General features: G+C 37.8%; 4 protein-coding genes across 6 annotated transcripts; 1 reads left to right on the top strand and 3 right to left on the bottom strand.

Annotated features, from left to right (window-relative positions):
- Window positions 1-1,079: 1,079 nt before the first annotated feature.
- LOC129728064 (uncharacterized) lies at window positions 1,080-2,431 on the bottom strand. The gene is made up of 2 exons (XM_055686439.1): window positions 1,886-2,431; window positions 1,080-1,822 (listed from the first exon to the last, which is right to left on the bottom strand). Exons 1-2 carry the CDS (start codon window positions 2,358-2,360, stop codon window positions 1,203-1,205), a joined length of 1,095 nt encoding a protein of 364 aa, XP_055542414.1. The 5' UTR covers window positions 2,361-2,431; the 3' UTR covers window positions 1,080-1,202.
- A 77-nt stretch (window positions 2,432-2,508) lies between these two features.
- Window positions 2,509-3,502, bottom strand: LOC129728065 (uncharacterized). Its single transcript, XM_055686440.1, has 2 exons — window positions 2,962-3,502; window positions 2,509-2,896 (listed from the first exon to the last, which is right to left on the bottom strand). The coding sequence occupies exons 1-2, from the start codon at window positions 3,395-3,397 to the stop codon at window positions 2,814-2,816; spliced, it is 519 nt and encodes a 172-aa protein (XP_055542415.1). The 5' UTR covers window positions 3,398-3,502; the 3' UTR covers window positions 2,509-2,813.
- Window positions 3,503-8,633: 5,131 nt separating this feature from the next.
- LOC129728083 (uncharacterized) lies at window positions 8,634-9,560 on the bottom strand. Its single transcript, XM_055686465.1, has 2 exons — window positions 9,104-9,560; window positions 8,634-9,044 (listed from the first exon to the last, which is right to left on the bottom strand). Exons 1-2 carry the CDS (start codon window positions 9,501-9,503, stop codon window positions 8,650-8,652), a joined length of 795 nt encoding a protein of 264 aa, XP_055542440.1. The 5' UTR covers window positions 9,504-9,560; the 3' UTR covers window positions 8,634-8,649.
- On the top strand, window positions 9,518-14,146 carry LOC129728081 (uncharacterized). 3 transcript variants are annotated; one of them, XM_055686461.1, is made up of 4 exons: window positions 9,518-9,737; window positions 10,267-11,007; window positions 12,131-12,539; window positions 12,738-14,146. In XM_055686461.1, exons 2-4 carry the CDS (start codon window positions 10,789-10,791, stop codon window positions 13,157-13,159), a joined length of 1,050 nt encoding a protein of 349 aa, XP_055542436.1. In that variant the 5' UTR covers window positions 9,518-9,737; window positions 10,267-10,788; the 3' UTR covers window positions 13,160-14,146. The 3 variants fall into 3 exon arrangements, with proteins under 3 accessions (XP_055542436.1, XP_055542439.1, XP_055542438.1); XM_055686464.1 differs by lacking the exon at window positions 9,518-9,737 and having other exon boundaries at window positions 10,876-11,939; XM_055686463.1 differs by lacking the exon at window positions 9,518-9,737 and having other exon boundaries at window positions 10,892-11,007; window positions 11,296-12,539.
- Window positions 14,147-17,465: the final 3,319 nt, after the last annotated feature.

The following is a 17,465-nucleotide window of genomic DNA, read 5'->3' as shown; positions in this document are numbered from 1 at the left end:
TCTAAAGCCCAGAAAAGGCCAAAAAAGAAAATGATCCCAAATTGATTTGAATTGCTCCCGAGGGTCAGAAAAGGTGAAAATAAAAAATAATCCCAAATTGAGCGCAGAATCGCCGAGAAGTGCAAAATTTTCATTTTGATAAAAAAACCTCTATCTAATAAGTTTTGAAAAAGTGGGTTTACCCATATAAAATTGTATGAAAACTTCAAAAATCGGGCGCAAAAATATAGTTCTACCGATCGATCTGGAAAGTTACACGGTTGTTATAGGACCCATAAAGAACACGAAAAGTGCATGGGAGCGATGAAATAACACCATCGCTTTTTTCCCATATAACCGTGTCCCAGTCTAGTGTGTAATTCGAAAAAAGCTTTTCCGTATTATGCTAGAATGTTTTTTTTTTTTGTATTGTTTGCTATGCTAAATGAATTATGTATTTTAGGTTGATAATTTCTGAAAAATTGCAATCCAATATTCAATTTCTGTGCCTTATGTTGTGTGATTCTCACGTCAAAATAAATGAAAAACAAAAATAACAACAATTGCAAAATTGAATTATAATATTCGGGCAATTTTCTAATAGACAGATTGGAAGACTAGGTTGTTGATCATAAGTTTTTTTTTCAGATCCCGAAAAGATTCACCGGTCCATTTCAATTGGATTCCTAACCAAATTTTGGACCTGACTTACTTTGGACCTAATAGAAGAGACAAGCTTGCATGCGTGTGAAAATGACAGAAAGCAAATACACACTTGCAACAGATAAGTGGGCCCCCTTTTTACCCCCAATAGACGCACATAAAATTATACCGAAGTCCGTTACGGATCTGGTCCATCACAATCTGATGAAAACAGCGAACCGAATTGGGCTGAAAGAGATTTATGACTTAGAACGTTTTGCTAATCAGTCTTTTTTTTCTTAGAGCCATATCATCACCAAAACGTTGAAGCACATCTTATGATACGAAACACTAAAATCAAATACTTCAACGTTGAACCTCTTTTTTGAAAGTCCATAATTAGATTAAAATATCATTTACATCCATTCTTGTTAACTATACATAAAATAACTTTCGCGTTGTTTAGGGTAAAAAAATACATATTTATTAATATCAGAAATACAGACTTAACATCTTCTTTGTACTCATACTCAGTAATGGCACTTTCCGTAGTTTAGTTGATTAATTAAATGTTCCCTAATTTATCCAGCGACATCATAGTCTACAACTTGTTTCAAGTTATTCGCTTTAGCATGGTACAGTACCTTCTGCTTGGCAACGTAATCGCGCATCTCAAAAATCACTCCCCTTCCGATGGCAGGGCCTGCCGGCATCACTCGAAGAATTTCACTCCCCAAAACCTGCAGTTCTGGATCGACTGACAGAAGAGATTTAACAAAGTCCATCAACTCGTTGACGGCGCCGACCTGCAGGGGAGCCTGCTTCAGTAATAACTTATTGCTGCTCAGCCTGGCAGTGCATCCCTGCAGTTTCATGTGGTTTATAATCCCAGATAGAACTTGCACCTCACGCTGAAAAGGACGCGGACGATGAACCATACGCTGCACTTTGGGCATTCTGCACAAATTAGTCGCAGGGTCAAGATCACACTCGAACTGCATTTCCTCCGAAGAGTCAACTGCGTTTCGATGAGATTTTCCAATTTCATCAAACTCAGTTGATTGTTCTGTAGAAGCCTCAGTAGAAGTTCCACCAGGAAGACGAGGCTTCTGTACATCCGAGTTATCAGAATCAACTATACGTACATCTATATCGGGATGGTCAGCCTCCGTTCCACAATTGCACTTGTTTATAATAGACTCTGTAGAGCATGAAGAAAAAATGAATTACGAAGGTACGAACAAATTCCCAATTTCGCACTTACCTGTCACCCATAATTGTTGCAAATGATGACGTACGACATCACTGTCATTTCCTGACAGTACATAGAATCTCAAAATGTCCCCCTTCCTAATCACGACCGTTGGATCCTCGATCATAAACTTTCTATTTACTATTTCGGTAGTATTATAGCACACATCACATAACGCATTAGCTTCCCCAGGATCCTGATTCACATAAAGCTCGATGCCGAAAAAGGTATCTTCGGGTCCTTTCTGAATCATAGAAACTTCCAATCCTTTCGGTTCACGTACTTCAAAGTTTAGAAAAGAATGATGCAGCCCGTGATGCCTTCGGTGATGCCAATCGTGATGGTGGGGCCACCCGTGGTGGTGATGATGATGATGCTGGTGTTGAAAATATCCTCCCTGATCAGGGTGGTGATGATGGTGCCGATGACCAGTAATCATACTAGCAATCAGAACACAGCCGAAAAGTACAAACAGACGATGCTTCATTCTGACAAATTAAACGTTCAACTGATTCCTGCTGCCACCGATCACTGAATAACGAATGCCACGCACAACCAATTGAAAGAACCTTTTTATGTGTAAGTAACGGATGCGAAGAGTTATCAGTTCTGTTGTGACGAATTCAATCAACAATATTTACATGAGCACGACAAAATTTGGCTGCCGTTAAATAATGCTTTACTAACCCTATTGACTAAGCTAAACTGTTACAGTTTTTAGTGTGAACAATAAACCAACTAAGAATAATATTTTGGAATCAAAACAAAATACTTAACTTATGATGAAAAAACAATCAATTAACTAGAAAAATCCCCATATGCTAATGGTATGTATGTCGCAGCAGGAAATTCCAACGGGGAATAATAAGTAAAACATCCTTAAAGCATGTTATTATGAGTCTGTCATCCCAAGAAGTAATGAGATTATGACCTTCATTTCTTAGTGAAGTTTATTGATACTATTAGATATTAAGTTTTCTTGTTCTATCGATAAGTCGTAATCACATTTTTTTATGAGTGAACCTAAAAACGATAAACGAAATAATTGTTATAGAACAATCAGACAATTCATCGTTTTCGAAACATACCTGTGACCGTCAGTTTTCGCATTGGAAACCGGGTAACTTTTGTACTGTTTCCAACCAGCACAAAATATATCAGCTGATCTTTCTTTTTGATGATCACATTCCGGTCCTCAATGATGAACTTTCCGTACGTGATGGTTGTCGTATTTTGACACAAATCGCACTCGCTGTCGTTCAACCGAGGATCCGTGTTAATAAACAACTCAACACCAAACATTGTGTCGATTTGTTTCTTGTGCACCATTGAAACCTTCAATCCCTTCGGCTCGAAAATTTCAATGTTCACCCATGGCACGTGGGATCGCCATTTATGTCTTTCTAACGGTCTCTGATATCCATGTGGATGCCAGCCCTCATGAGAGATACCTTTGTGCCGCCAGTTGATTCGATAAGCAGCTACGGAAACTACTCCTAATAAAACTAACACCAGAAATTTCATCTTTGGGGGCTAATAATAAAACACTATGCAGCGGGATGCAACTGATAAACGGTACTATATGAAAACACAGTGCTGGCTGATTCTTTTATATTAAGGACAAATTCGAAACCATGTTTAATTGGCATGCCGTAAACAACGAAAACGGCCCATTTCCAAGCATATAGTGTATGCTTCAACAATGTGGCAGAACCACACATTACGTGATCTAGCTTGTTTGATCAGAAAATATTCAGTATCAGGAGCTCATTCCACGAAAGATGCAAGCAAAGTGAAATCAATTACAATAAAAAGCGAGCATCGGTCATCATCACATATAAAGCGAGCAGATAGTCGTGTGTTTTGTTCCCAGCCAAAAGCTTGTACTCTACTACAAAACAGTCTGAAAGCAAAGAAAAAGACAATGGAAATTTTAAATTGCACTACCTAACTTAGTTGAGTGTTAATTAACAGTGTTAATACAGCTATTGATAATTATAATTCAACAATGATCTGCAAAAATATCCTTTAAATTCCTTTGATAATGCGATAACCAAAACATAACCAGCTCACAGCTAAAATTTTATCCCATCCAACAAAATATTCCTAGTTTTTGTTCAACTAACATTTACGACGATTTCAAAGCAGCACAAAAAATCAAATGACTATTTAGCGAATCAGCGCATTGAAACAGTGATTAGCTTAAAATCGATAGAATCCTTATTACAGATTTTCCAACATTTTACAGAGACGATATTCAGAAATCCAAATTTGGATCGAAGCCGCATAATTTCTATTTATACAATGTGTAGCTTCATATGACAATCTCTGACCGTTTTACACCGTTTTACTCCAGACTTTACCCAATCGAGCGTAATTTAGTGTACCCAAAAAACCGAACACTGACCATGTACATTTTGTTTCATAAAAAAAATATCTGTGTGAAATTTCAGCTCAATCGAACATGATTTAGTGGTAGCTCAAAGTGTTCAAAATTTTGATGTATTGACCCTCGAAAATGCACCTCCCTAATAAAAAATCTAATTCAAAATGCCTAATTAACATAAAAATGATTTACCAAACCACATGTAAATCATTTTAATGTTTATTAGGCATCTTAAACACAATTTTCTATTAGAAAACATAGCCTTGGTGCTACATTCCGATTCGAAACTTGACCTTCTGTTTGTTATACACAGACTTCGCAGCCAACTGTTTAGCGTACAGGACAATTGCGGGGCTATTTCATTTACCACTAGACATTCCCCTCCTCTTACCTTTAATCCCCACTAGCTCGTAGTCGACCGTGAGAAATAGAAAAGTGCCTCCCTCCTTTTCCTTTCTAATCTAATTTTAATTGAAACTGTATCTGGCTCAGGTCAACAAATATTGTATCGTGCCGTGTCAAATATACTATTATTGTTGATTAAAAAAATACTACTAGACTTTTTCTTTTACCAGCAACAGTAGGAAATCTTGCACTGTTTTTTTCGTTTCCGGTGTTTTGACAATAAAAATAAAAACAAAACATTCAACTACAGTACTTTCAGCTGTTAAGTTTTCTTCGTTAGAGCCTAGAGAGAAGGGTGTCCCAAAAAAATCGATGTTGAAAAAATCAAGGTCAAGGATAATGTTATTTATAGCATTTTTGTAAAACATTTCGACTTTCTAAAAAATTGTTTTCAGGTTGCCCAAACGTGATTTATGAAAAAATTACTTTTTTAAGCTGCAAACCCACTTTTTGGCACTTTTTTAAATTCTGTTCGATTCCTTACTTTTTTTTTGTAAATTTTTTTATTTTTGTGGGGTTGTATTTGAATATTTTTCATGGTTTGGTTCAGTATTGTATTCAGTTTTTTGACTCCCAGAGCCCATTAAACATCCCAAAAAAATTAATCTTTCTAATAATTTTTAGATAAAACCCATCAAAGCACAAATAAAAAAAATTTTTGACCAAGTACTTAAATTTTCATTGCAAAGCGGAATTCATCACGAAAATTTACATGAAAAAAGATACTTGATATCTTATCGGGGAGCTGAGATAGTGGCATTTTTTATGTGATGGAAACTATGCATTTTAACCCTCTCCCGCTAACAAGGTTTATCATTAAAATTTATAGCTTCACAAGAAAATTCAAGCTGAACACTTTGTAGACTAACTAAAATTACTGTCAACTGTGTAACTGTAGTAAATTACTGTCAACTGTAGTATAGTCAACTGTAGTATTACTGTATAGTCAACTGTAGTATAGAAAATTCCCAGTGATACTCTGAGGCAGCATATAAAAGTTTATGGAACAATCGTAAGCACAACAAACTATTTCATGTCAAGATATGATGATTATAATTCTTGGTGCTTTAGAGTCACCATGAGCGAGAAAGGGTTAACAAATATGTTAAATAACTGTTTTATTTTAGGAGATAAAGTATAACAAAGTTCAGAAAACGAATGCATTATTGGATGGCTGATAACTTAGTAGAATGTTTCGAAATTTGAAAAAATCTGTGAAAAAAGTTAGAACGAAAATTATGATTCTTCGTGCCTTCTTATAGAAAACTCAATGTTGCTCGTAATATGTAAGAGATAGAAACATGATGTCTTCGGTTAAGTTTCTTGTTTTAAGGTAACCTAAAACTTTGTCGAAGACACCTTGCGTCTATCTTATTTTGATTAAAAAGTAAATTTTTTATCTCACTTATTGGTGGATTGATCACCCTTCTTTCTACATTAAAAGATGCATTTTTGAATATCCTGAAACTTCTCCGAACATACCTCATGGCTATAATCAACATTTGAATCACTATTTAGGAAGTTATACGCACAAACGGCAAAATAAAACACTGTGCAATGGAGATATTGAGTTTAAGTGACATTTTTGACAAAATGCATAGTTTTCCATCACATGTAAGAACGCCGATATCTCAGCCCCCCGATAAGATATCAAGGATCTTTTTTCATGTAAATTTTTGTCTTGAATTCCGCTTTGCAGTAAACATTTCAGTTCTTGATCAAAAAAATTTTTTAAATGTGTTTTGAAGTGTTTTACTGAAAATTATAAGGAAAATTCACTTTTTTGTGATGTTCAGTGGGCTCTGTGAGTCGAATAATTGAATGCGATGCTGAACCAAACTATGCAAAATATTCAAAAATAACCCCACAAAAATGAAAAAATATATGGAAAAATTTAGGGATCGAACAGATTTGAAAAAAGTGTAAAAGAGTGGTTTTGTAGGTTGAAAAAGTCGTTTTTTCAAAAATCACGTTTGGGCAACCTGAAAACGACCTTTTAGAAAGTCAAAATGTTCTACAAAAATGCTATAAATAACATTATCTTTTAATTTAGGGCTGAGCACCTTGACTTTTTCAACATCGATTTTTTTTGGGACAGCCTACTAGAGAGCTGTTCTAATGAATTATATTTCATAAACAAACCTAAATACATATATTTTGAAACGATATTAACAGTTTTGTTTTAAAACAACATTGCACATTTTAGGATTAAAATGTTGTCAGACACCTATTTACGGTTTCTAAGGGTGGCCCTAGTTTTAGAAATATCAAGAAGTATTTGAACATGTTACTTAACTCTCCAGATACCGGAATAATCAACTCGAATCAAAAAACGGTGTCGACCATTTTTGTCCTTGGACGTCATCCCGATTCTCGTAGAATATCGAATTTTTGCAGAATTCCACAACCAAAACTCGCCATCTTGTAAATGTAGCACCGGGCACCAATTTCCTATTTCTAAACGTCGTTGAGGGGTTCTGTCAAACATCATGTTCCGGTCTCTGGATATCAACGTACGGCCAACAGACAGTCTTGGAATTCTTTGTAATATGTGGAAAGAGCAGAGTGAATATTCACTGCTCACTTCTTGTCCAACTTGCGCGCTGCGTGTAGCAATTGTTTGCACAACACATTTTCCTTCTTCTTTGTATTGTGTTTCTGCCGCTCGCAGGAAAAATAGCGCACTTGTTGCTTACACTACAGCTGATCGAAACAAGAGTGTGGAATCACTCTACTAAGAATACACAAAAGTCTACCGCAGTGAGCACTGCTGCTGAGATACATTCAATGACCGAATCCAATAAGTGTAACTCCAATATGCGCGAACAATCTTGCCTTTTTATCAATTGAGACAGGGGTACTCCTCCTCGTTTGCACTACGTCTATGACCAACTCCTTTACTCCTTTCCTCGTGTGCCAAGTTTGGTGGAAATCGGTTCAGGCTTTCAAGAGTCGGTTTTCACGGCGAATCGCGACTTGGCGGTGGGGATAGACGACGAGACCTATCTCACCCTGGATGGCAATGAGTGGCAGGGCACTTCGTACCTCACTTCCCCCACAACGTAAGTGAGCTCCGAGGTGAAGTTCATTTCACACACCAAGTTCCCCAAGAAGGCGCTGCAGTGGCTACAATCGGCGAGAAGTGGATGTCAAACCCGCTATTCTTTCGCTCCGGAATGTCTGTGAACGGGAAAATTTGTTGACCCACTACTCGAAGCGATCGTTGGAGGAGATGGAACGGCTGAATATCAACGTGGTACCCCAGTTGGCGAACCCTCCCAAAATCCCCCAGATGCATCCCATCGAGAATTTCTGGGCAAACCGGAAGCATAAGATCTACTCTAACAATTTTGTCTCGAAAACCGAACGATGAAAGAACTCAGAAACATGCCTACCCGCTTGTTTTCGGGCGCCATAGCGAATGGTTAACTGCTGGAAGACCATGGCGTAGAATTTTCTCGCAAATAAACTAATATAATTACCTTCCATGGGAAATTTATCAAACTCAATTATCTGTCTGATTTTTTTTTGTTTTCACCATGCATTTTTAGTGCAAACGTTAGAAACCAAATCAATTATTTAGGGACACGTTGGTTATATCGAAGTATGTTTTGCAAATCCCAAGACAACCACAAGAAAGTAGCGAGTTTCAATGAGATTCGAAACCAATACACTTCTATTTCATGAACTGAGCGAATCTGCTCAGAAAGCTGTCAACGGGTTGGGTGAAATATAACGAACATTTATTATAGCGTCGAAACCATAAATGAAAAGGCCTAACGTGCAAGCTGGAATATTCATATCGTAGTGCCTATACGTCTGAGAAATTGTCTACTAACAGATACCCGTCTTGGAGAGATACCCATCTTTGAGTGGTGATCTAACTTTTTAGCATACTGTACTAAGCATAGCCAGATAGAATTTGAAATAGGGATTTGTAAGGGAAACATACATTCATCATTTAGTAGAGTAAAATTGTTGTTTATTACTTTGTATCACTCGCCCTGGGAACAATCAAGTACTCATCGTAATCTAACAGTTTAAGCCGATCGCGACCCACCTCTAGCACCTTTAGTTTCTCGAGAATGGTTTCCATGCTAAAACCTACACCGTCCTGTGCGACGTAAACATTTTTCACATTATCTACCAACGGTCTTAGTGATTCCACTGTGTAAAGGCGAGTTTTCACAAATTTAACTGGGTCGCTGACCAGATGGTTGGCGTGATCCAACGGGAAGAATAAGTTTTCCGATAATTCCTCTATCTCACAGTTCGCCAACATTTTTTCGATATAACCTTCCAGGAAACGAACCTTGGCATAACCTTTTTGACGATTACATTCACCAGAGCAATGCTCTCTCGCTTGTGTGAATAATGATTCTACAACAGAAAATTGTTTTAGTAAGAAATGTTTAGAACCAATTGGTAAGCATATTTACTATCTACAAACACAGTTCTCCATTCTGACCATTTAGCCTCATGGCTTTCGACCTCCAAACCTCGGTACTGAATCGTATCGCCGATCCTGACAAGCACGTTATCATCTTGAACGAAATACTTCCCATCTATAGGAGAACTAACGTTTCTACACAAATCGCAGCCAGCACCAGATTCGTAGGTAGGATTTATTATCAGCTCAACTCCAAAACCCAAAATGTTTGGCTTTCTTTTGATCCAGAACTGTATCCCGCGTGGTTCCAGAACCTGTATGTTCACCTTTGTTTGATGATAGAATACGATCCATTCGGGCACGGGCGCAATATTCTCTTGCTGTTGAGTGTACGTCGAACCAGCGAGGAATGACAGAATTACTAAGACGAACGCAGCTTTCGTGCGCATAGTTGTGCTGTGAACTGAGCCGCGGCTGGGGTGAATGCTTAAAGGCGAGCAACTGATTTGTCAATTTCAGACAAGCAAACAAATTATGTGAGCACAGTCAGACACGCCAGTCGATGATAAGTTCCTCGGTGTTAGATTATTATTCATTTGAATTAGTGTATAGAAGGGGAAAAGATTTTTCCTGAGATTCGGCAATATATTTGTTTATTTCTTCAAAAAAATCTGCGATAGGAGGTAATTAATAATAAAGTCACTTGAAAACTTTATTTTAAAAGTATATCCCAGATTTTTTACACAAACGGTAAACAAGCACTGGAATACCTCAGAATATTTGAGACAGCCATTTTTTCTGTATAAGGGCTAATTCCTACTGTTCATTGATCAGAACTTTCATTGTACCTATACCCAATTTTCTGTATGTGAGTAATGCAATCAACCAATAAATATTCTTTGGATTAGGTTGGGCAGGTTTTAGGTTGTAAGCTACCATTATTGAAAAACTTTGTTCTGCATGTATACAACCCACCACAACTGCATAATAACATGCAACGAAATTTTGCTTGAAATTTTGCTTGCCATAAAAATCTGAACCCGACCAGTTATTAGTTTTACCCTCATATTAAGCTCCAAGTTCTTTTTAGTGATTTTTACACTTTTTGACTGGTAAGTTACAGATTTATTTTTCATTGCTATTGGCTATAACCTATTGTTCATCTCAGTATTCAAGTTTCGTTTTTATCATCCATTTTTATATATTCCGCAGTTCTTGGAACCTCAAATATGACACCACTCGTTACTCGATCCTGCTATTGTTTGCGGTAAAAAAATGAACAAAAATGGTCAATTTTTCATGGGTTTACCTTTAATCGCACTGACAAAACTACTCATTCATCATCAATCATAGTAACCCATGAGATAGCAAAAAAAACTGACAGCTCTATCAGTCAAACTCTAACTGTGATGGCGAAAAAAGTGAAGCTACTCCGTTCTGAAGTGTGCGCGTTCAAAGAACGGTACCCTGCCGCGTCAAAAACGGACATCGTGCGGCACTTTGTGGACGCCGGGTATGCCCGTTCCGGCATCTACAACATCTTGACACTATTGGACAACGATCAGAGCATCGAAAGAAAGCCCGGTTCCGGACGGCCAACGACCCTGAGCGACAATCCATTCGAAAGCGCTGAAGCTGAAGAGGAAGACCGAGGGAAAAGTGGCTAAATCGCTACGAGCACTTGGCCGGGAGGTTGGTGCATGCGGTAAAACAGTGGAAAAGTATCTGGAGAACATGGACATACATGTCAGGAAGCGGCAGTCCCGTCCACTGGTCTCGGAGTTGCAGGCAATGACGCAGCGACAGCAGTTGAATAAGATGGTCAAGTCGATTTTCCCGGCGAATCGCGACGTGGCAGTGGTGATGGACGACGAGACCTATCTCACCTTGCATGGCAACGACTGGCAGGGTACTTCGTATTTCACTTCCCCAACGAAAGAAGTGAGCTCCGAGGTGAAATACCAGTGTTGACGTTTCGTTTATCCTTTTTGCCCATCGGTTTAGTGAATCAAAGTAGACGTTGACAATTTTTTTAAGCTGCGTGTCACCAAAACGAAAATTAAGGATAAAGTTGAAATTGACGATGACACCCCGGTAAGCATACAGACGCGAGGAATACGGACACGAGACATATGGACACGAGGCCGAAAGGGCCCGAGGCCGAATGAACGCAAACCCGAATGGACACAAGGCCGATAGAAAGTGAGACGGAATACGTTATTATCGTATTCATCCTTACAGCCCTCTTTCATCAACATGTATTTCGCTTCAGAGTGTCATTTGGATTCATTCGGCCTCGCGTCCATTCGGCCTTACGTCCATTCGGCCTTGCGTTCGTCATGCCTAGTGGCAGTATGCCTCACATCCATTAGGCCTCGCGTCTGTATGCCTATTTATAAACAACTAGGGCATAAAAATTATCGCATCTCATAATATTTCATTTGGATGCATTTAAATTACAAATATAGCAATGCTACATACCTTGCTACCAATATTGATTAATTTAAGAAACAATTTCCAACTTAAAACACCTGAATTTGCGGTATTAAATTGCCTAGTTAGTAATGATATATCAACAAACACGAAAAAGTTATTCGCTGTTGCATAGTAATGCTTCGTCTCCAAGTGAAAAAACGCTTCCTCACCCCGCGCCTACTTTTTGGTCAAATCGTTACACCATGTTCCACTCATCATGCGTATAACGTCCATTATGCATGTCAGTCAACGTTAGAACGGTTGATGATTTTCCTGCTTTTTGTGCTTATACCACTATTTCGACTCTCTATGAGTAAAAATTGCACTAAAGGGGAAAACCCGCATGGAACAGCTCTGGACGTGGAATATTCTTTTCATCCATCGCAATGAATTCAGTGTTTTCCCAGGATGTAAGTGACCGAGTAGCATCCTTAGACCATGATGCTAAATCAGCTTTGAACTGCAACACAGCAAAAACCCTTGCCTGCGATCGCCTACTTCAGCAGCAAATTCCAGCTACTGCTTACTGGAAATCCCACTATGACCTGTGATGATAGTGATTTTCAATAAAAATCAGAATATTTTTACCACTCTGTTTCAGTTACCCGACTGGATTGAGCGTGTCCGGACAACAGTGTTTTCGAAAATTATGCGAATTTTCAGGCTACTATCAGTGGTGACGCTTTACGCGAGTGAATCTCATACTTGGGGTTGGCCTTGGAGCTGTAGTATAAATGTGGATTTTGAAGTGATGGAGCCTCAAGGCCTTATGCTTTGGACCGCTCGAAAACCGAACACGAAATTGTTCGGTATCGAACTGTATATCAATCCAACCGGAAAAAATGATCAGTGCTATCTGTGCAAGAACATTACAGAGGTGACGCATGGCAAGTTCCTAATTAGCGATGATAACGTGGTTGTCAAAAGGGGTGATGTTTTGGAATATGTAGTTATAACAGACAACGGAAAGACAGCCAAAAGGCATAAGCGGGAGAAGTTGGTCGTGAAGGGTGAGTAACATTTAAATGCAAATTTTTGACTTGATTTCTGGGATATTCATTAGGCATGAGTTGTACGCTGTCAGCAGTTCAAATATGTCTCTTCACCAAACATTCCAGAAATTTGAAAAAAACTTGTTTTTTTTTTAATTTATCAACCTCCTACTCCTATGAATTCAGCTAATATAATATAAACACTTTTTCTATTAGATTATATGATCAAATCCCAGAGCCGATGTGCATACGGGTTTCCTTCGACTCGATTGTCAAGTGTTCATAACACCGAATCGAACAAGGAAATCGAACTTTTGGAACGCATTATCACCAGCCTATCGGTTCGCTGTGCCGAAGGAGCTGTATCTAATTATCTTTTGCTGCAAGTATCAACTGCCGCCGGTCCCTCGAATCTACTGGAACGCGTACAGGAATATCTTCCAGCCAACACAACATTACAACCTTACGCCAGCACTGTAATAACGGCCGGGGAGTATGCGGATGGAATCGCCTTCCAGGTGCAAACGATTGTGGACAAACTCAAAATTCTGGAGCTGAGTCACACCGGTAGCGATATAGTGGACTTCGACGGAATTACTACGACCGATAGGGTAGACATGCTAATTTCAGATGATTAATTCAGGATAGATAACACAAAATAAAAAAAAGTGCACTCCAAAAACTCAAACCAGAAAAAAATAAAAGATCATAGCTATTCAACTATTCCCATGAATTTTGGTGCCCCTGAGTCCTGACCATTACCAAAACGCGCCAACTTACGTGAGATTTCACATAGTTATGATTACGAGAAACCTCATTTAAGTCTCTGACAAAAAGTTAGTGGCTAGGGACACCAAATTCACAGAAATGGTTGAATAGCTATAAACTTTCATTTTTCCGGTTTGAGCTTTCGGAGTGCACCTGTGTTGACCAGTGTTATTTATGAGTGGTTGTTACGGTACCGCCACATCGATGAATTACCAACTTCAAAACTAGGTTATTAAAAACCGAGAACGGATTTTGAGAAAAAGAGTGCAATGTTACTGAAAGTAGAAAGTTAAATTGGTGCATACTATATTCGTAGTGTTAATGAGAAGTACCTGTTTCTGGGAAGTTTAGTATATTAAAGTTCCGTTTTCAACTTACACAACTGAAACAATATACTCAATGTACAAATAAGAGATTAATGAATATCAACAAAAATATAGTCAGAACTTCATGCTACCAGGGAATGGGAATTTTTCATTTTCCTAATAATTAAATATTCGACGAATTAACGAATTACTTCAATCCACCTTTTAACACCAAATCTGTTGGCTTTCTTTCCGAAACAACATTGTCAAACCTTTCTCTTACTAGGTATAATGATAATATCATTCGCAAAGCCTACAAATTCGAAACCTTAAGCTTCTGAGCTTTTGAATGGATCATCCATGACTAGAGACTACATACAGTCGATCGCGGAATTGAACGAACACCTTGGGTTATTTGATAAAAAGTAAAAACTTCAAATTAAAAAGTAAATAATTTTAAGTAACTCTTGTTTTTCATAGAATCGATCCCTCTTACTTCTATGTTGTCAAAAGAAAATATAAAATCGGTTTCATGTTAACTTAAAAAAAATAAATGGCAAAATCAAAAGCACAGCTCTATACTTTTGCTTAAAAATACAAAATTTATTATCAATTTGAAACTGTTAACAAATAACAAATTGAAGAACAAACGTAAAGTAATGCTTTTCATATTTGATCTTATATTGTTCATGACATACTTTCATTCCACAACGCTTACTTTTATCATCCTCCCTTAAGTAGGAAGCTATACTATGCCAAGTTTCTTCCTATCGTTTTGCTTCGGTATAGATTTGGTTAGAATGTCCGCCACTTGATGATCGGATGCAACATATTCAAGAAGATTTAATTTTTGTTAAACTCGTTTACGGATGTAGTTACGCCTGATGTCAATTTCCTTGCTTCGTGCAGAGTAGCCAACTTCACGCTCCGCCCGGTTAATAGCGCTTTGGCTGTCGCATTTGAGCATCAGAGCTTGATTCATTTCTTGTTGCTCGAACAAAACTTCTCTCCACCACATAGCCTCTTGGTTTGCTGGTGTACTCCGCTGCGGTAGTCGAAAGTGCAACAGTAGATTGCCTTTTTGAGTTCCAGTTTACTGCTCCACCGCACAGTGGTTTAAAACGCGAAAAACGTGATCGTCAGCCTTTCGAGTATAAAAATGCCATTTAAATGCTACAGTGTATTCGACAAAGTTTTTGTAGATGTTAAGGGGCATCTTTTTATATAAATGAATTTTCGATTGATTCACCTAAAAGTGAGATAAAAATTTTATTTTTTTATTTACAACAACAGTCTTCACTTGGAAGACGAGGATTAGTACTAGCTTCCCCAGGTGGTTTCACTAGGTTCTTGCAGTCTCTTAAAGACTTGGGCGTGGGTGAAAAAATTAGTTTTTTTGTTGTTTTTCGGCATTTTTTCAAGTTTTTTTCTCAAAAGATGTACAAAATCGAAACGATTTTTGATAAAAAAGTACGAATAGCATTTATATTTACGGCACCGTGCATTATTTGGAAAACATAAAATATACAGAAAAAATTGTTATTTTCCGAAAATAATTGTTATGTCACTAGTGTATGCAAATGCCAAGTTTTTTTTAACAAAATTAGCAACATTCTTTGACGTTTTTCCAATGCGTGAATTCTGAAAAGAAAATGTCAGCTCAGAGATAGATATCCTTATTTTTTTTTTTAATTTTGTCCATACGGAAGTACCTAATCCATACCAAAATACCTCCGTGTGTCCAAATTAAAAAAATAAATAAGGGTATCTGTTTCTGAGCTGACATTTCCTTTTCAGAATTCAAGCATTGGAAAAACGTCAAAGAATGTTACTAATTTTGTTAAAAAAAAAACATGGCATTTACATACACTAGTGACATAACAATTATTTACGGAAAATATCAATTTTTTTTTATATTATGTTTTCCAAATAATGCACGGAGCCGTAAATATACATGCTATTCGTACTTTTCAATGAAAAATCAAAAATCGTTTCGATTTTGTACATCTTTTAAGAAAAAAACATGAAAAACGCCGAAAAACAAAAAAAAATATTTTTTTCACCCACGCCCAAGTCTTTAAGAGACTGCAAGAACCTAGTGAAACCACCTGGGATAGCTAGTACTAATCTCCGTCTTCCAAGTGAAGACTCTTGTTTTTGCAGCTTTTTGCAGCTTCTCGAGAAATTTTATTTTGAAAAAGTGCATTTTTTTATCTGAAATGTCCTAAGCCCAATGAAAAAGTCGAAAATTTTTCCAAGGTATGTTCGGCCGAATGATGTATTTTTTAAATATAAAAAAATGTCTAGAACACAGTAGGCCTCTAAAATCACTTCAGAAAAAGTTATTTGGTATTTTTCGATTTTTAGAAACTTTAAGGATGTCTGTGTATGAAACTACCTGTATGTGGTCGATTTTCAAGAGATAGAACCAAAGTGTCTTCAGCAAAGTTTTTCTACATAAGATTGTCTACAACTTTGCTGAAGACTTCGTTTTGATTTGATAAGTAAATATAAAAATAAAATTATTATCTCACTTTTAGGTGAATTAATCGAAAATTCATTTATATCAAAAGATGCCCCTTAACATCTACAAAAACCTTGTCGAATACACTGTAGCATTTAAATGGCATTTTTATACTCAAAAGGCTAACGATCACGTTTTCCGCGTTTTAAACCACTGTGCACCGGTCTGCATAAAAATGTAACCACTAACGGACCGGGGAGTGTTTGGATCCTCCCCCTAATCTGCATCGCTGTAGCTCGAAAATTCGCGTCTTTATTCCGTCTGTACGTGAGTTTCTCGTGCTTTGCACCCTTCAAGTATCGAAGAATCCTCTTGGTCGCAGTCCAATGAGCAGTTCTTGGGTTGCTACAGAAGCTGCTAACAATACTGACCGCATGACTGATATATGGTCTGGTACACTGCGCGAGGCACGGATGGAACTCCACCACCTTTACCGCTATCGCTTACAACTCAATTTCCGCTTCCGTTCAATATTCCAATCTCAGTGTTTCTGTTTTCTGTTGGATTCCTTTCTCTGTTACATCCTTCGCAATGTACACACCAAATTTCCGAAAACCAATTTCAGTAATTTTCACTGAAATTCAACAATCAAAACCATATACTGAAATTTCAGCAATCTAACAGTGTACTGAAAACTCAGCAACTCCTTTTGCTTTAGTGACATTCAGCAATCTTTACTTCAATTGCCAAATATTCGGTATCTGTAACAGGGATGTTACGGATGTGAATTTTCAGACATCTGCAGATGCGGATGCGGATGCGGATATGTGATTACGGATGCAGATGTTGATGCGAATGTCAATTTACATGCGGATGTTCCGCATTCGCGGATGCGGATGCGGATATCCGTAGCATTCCTTTGTGCTATATTTTGTTTTTTTTTCACATAACCATGCCCCTCCCCAGTGCATAAGTTATTTGGGCGAGCAGTGAATACACCAAGGAAGATTTTTCTGCATTCTTTTATGAAGCGATGTTTTTTTTTTTTCAATATCCCCACGGTATAATGCGGATGCGGATGCGGATATGTGATTACGGATACAGATGTTGATGCGGATGTCAATTTTCATGCGGATGCTCCGCATTTGCGGATGCGGATGCGGATATCCGTTACATCCCTAATCTGTAATCGACTGCTTCGTACTGCGGCTGTCAAAATTTAGAAAAAAATAGTTTGTTGTCAATTTGTTTAATGCGCGTCGATTAGTCGGGAAGAAATTAACTTTAAAAATGGGTCCTGAGCTCGAGGTAGTGCTCCAGAACCTAAAAGTCGACCTTTGCGCCATGGAGAATCTGCTTGGTGGGTAGAATAGTTAATTATTCTCTTATTTTCAGTACGCTGTACGG

Source organism: Wyeomyia smithii, chromosome 3, assembly GCF_029784165.1.
Source record: "Wyeomyia smithii strain HCP4-BCI-WySm-NY-G18 chromosome 3, ASM2978416v1, whole genome shotgun sequence".
Classification (NCBI taxonomy): Eukaryota; Metazoa; Arthropoda; class Insecta; order Diptera; family Culicidae; genus Wyeomyia; species Wyeomyia smithii.
The sequence above is the reverse complement of the archived record's forward strand: the minus strand, read 5'-3'. Positions and strand labels throughout refer to the sequence as shown.

Coding starts and splice junctions, on each gene's coding strand:
- LOC129728064 (XM_055686439.1), bottom strand. CDS start 2,360: ATGAAGCATCGTCTGTTTGTACTTTTCGGCTGTGTTCTGATTGCTAGT. Junction 1,823..1,885: donor GCAACAATTATGGGTGACAG/GTAAGTGCGAAA, acceptor CATGCTCTACAG/AGTCTATTATAAACAAGTGC.
- LOC129728065 (XM_055686440.1), bottom strand. CDS start 3,397: ATGAAATTTCTGGTGTTAGTTTTATTAGGAGTAGTTTCCGTAGCTGCT. Junction 2,897..2,961: donor GCGAAAACTGACGGTCACAG/GTATGTTTCGAA, acceptor TATCGTTTTTAG/GTTCACTCATAAAAAAATGT.
- LOC129728083 (XM_055686465.1), bottom strand. CDS start 9,503: ATGCGCACGAAAGCTGCGTTCGTCTTAGTAATTCTGTCATTCCTCGCT. Junction 9,045..9,103: donor GAGAACTGTGTTTGTAGATA/GTAAATATGCTT, acceptor TTTCTGTTGTAG/AATCATTATTCACACAAGCG.
- LOC129728081 (XM_055686461.1), top strand. CDS start 10,789: ATGGACATACATGTCAGGAAGCGGCAGTCCCGTCCACTGGTCTCGGAG. Junction 11,008..12,130: donor CGAAAGAAGTGAGCTCCGAG/GTGAAATACCAG, acceptor ACTCTGTTTCAG/TTACCCGACTGGATTGAGCG. Junction 12,540..12,737: donor GGAGAAGTTGGTCGTGAAGG/GTGAGTAACATT, acceptor TTTTTCTATTAG/ATTATATGATCAAATCCCAG.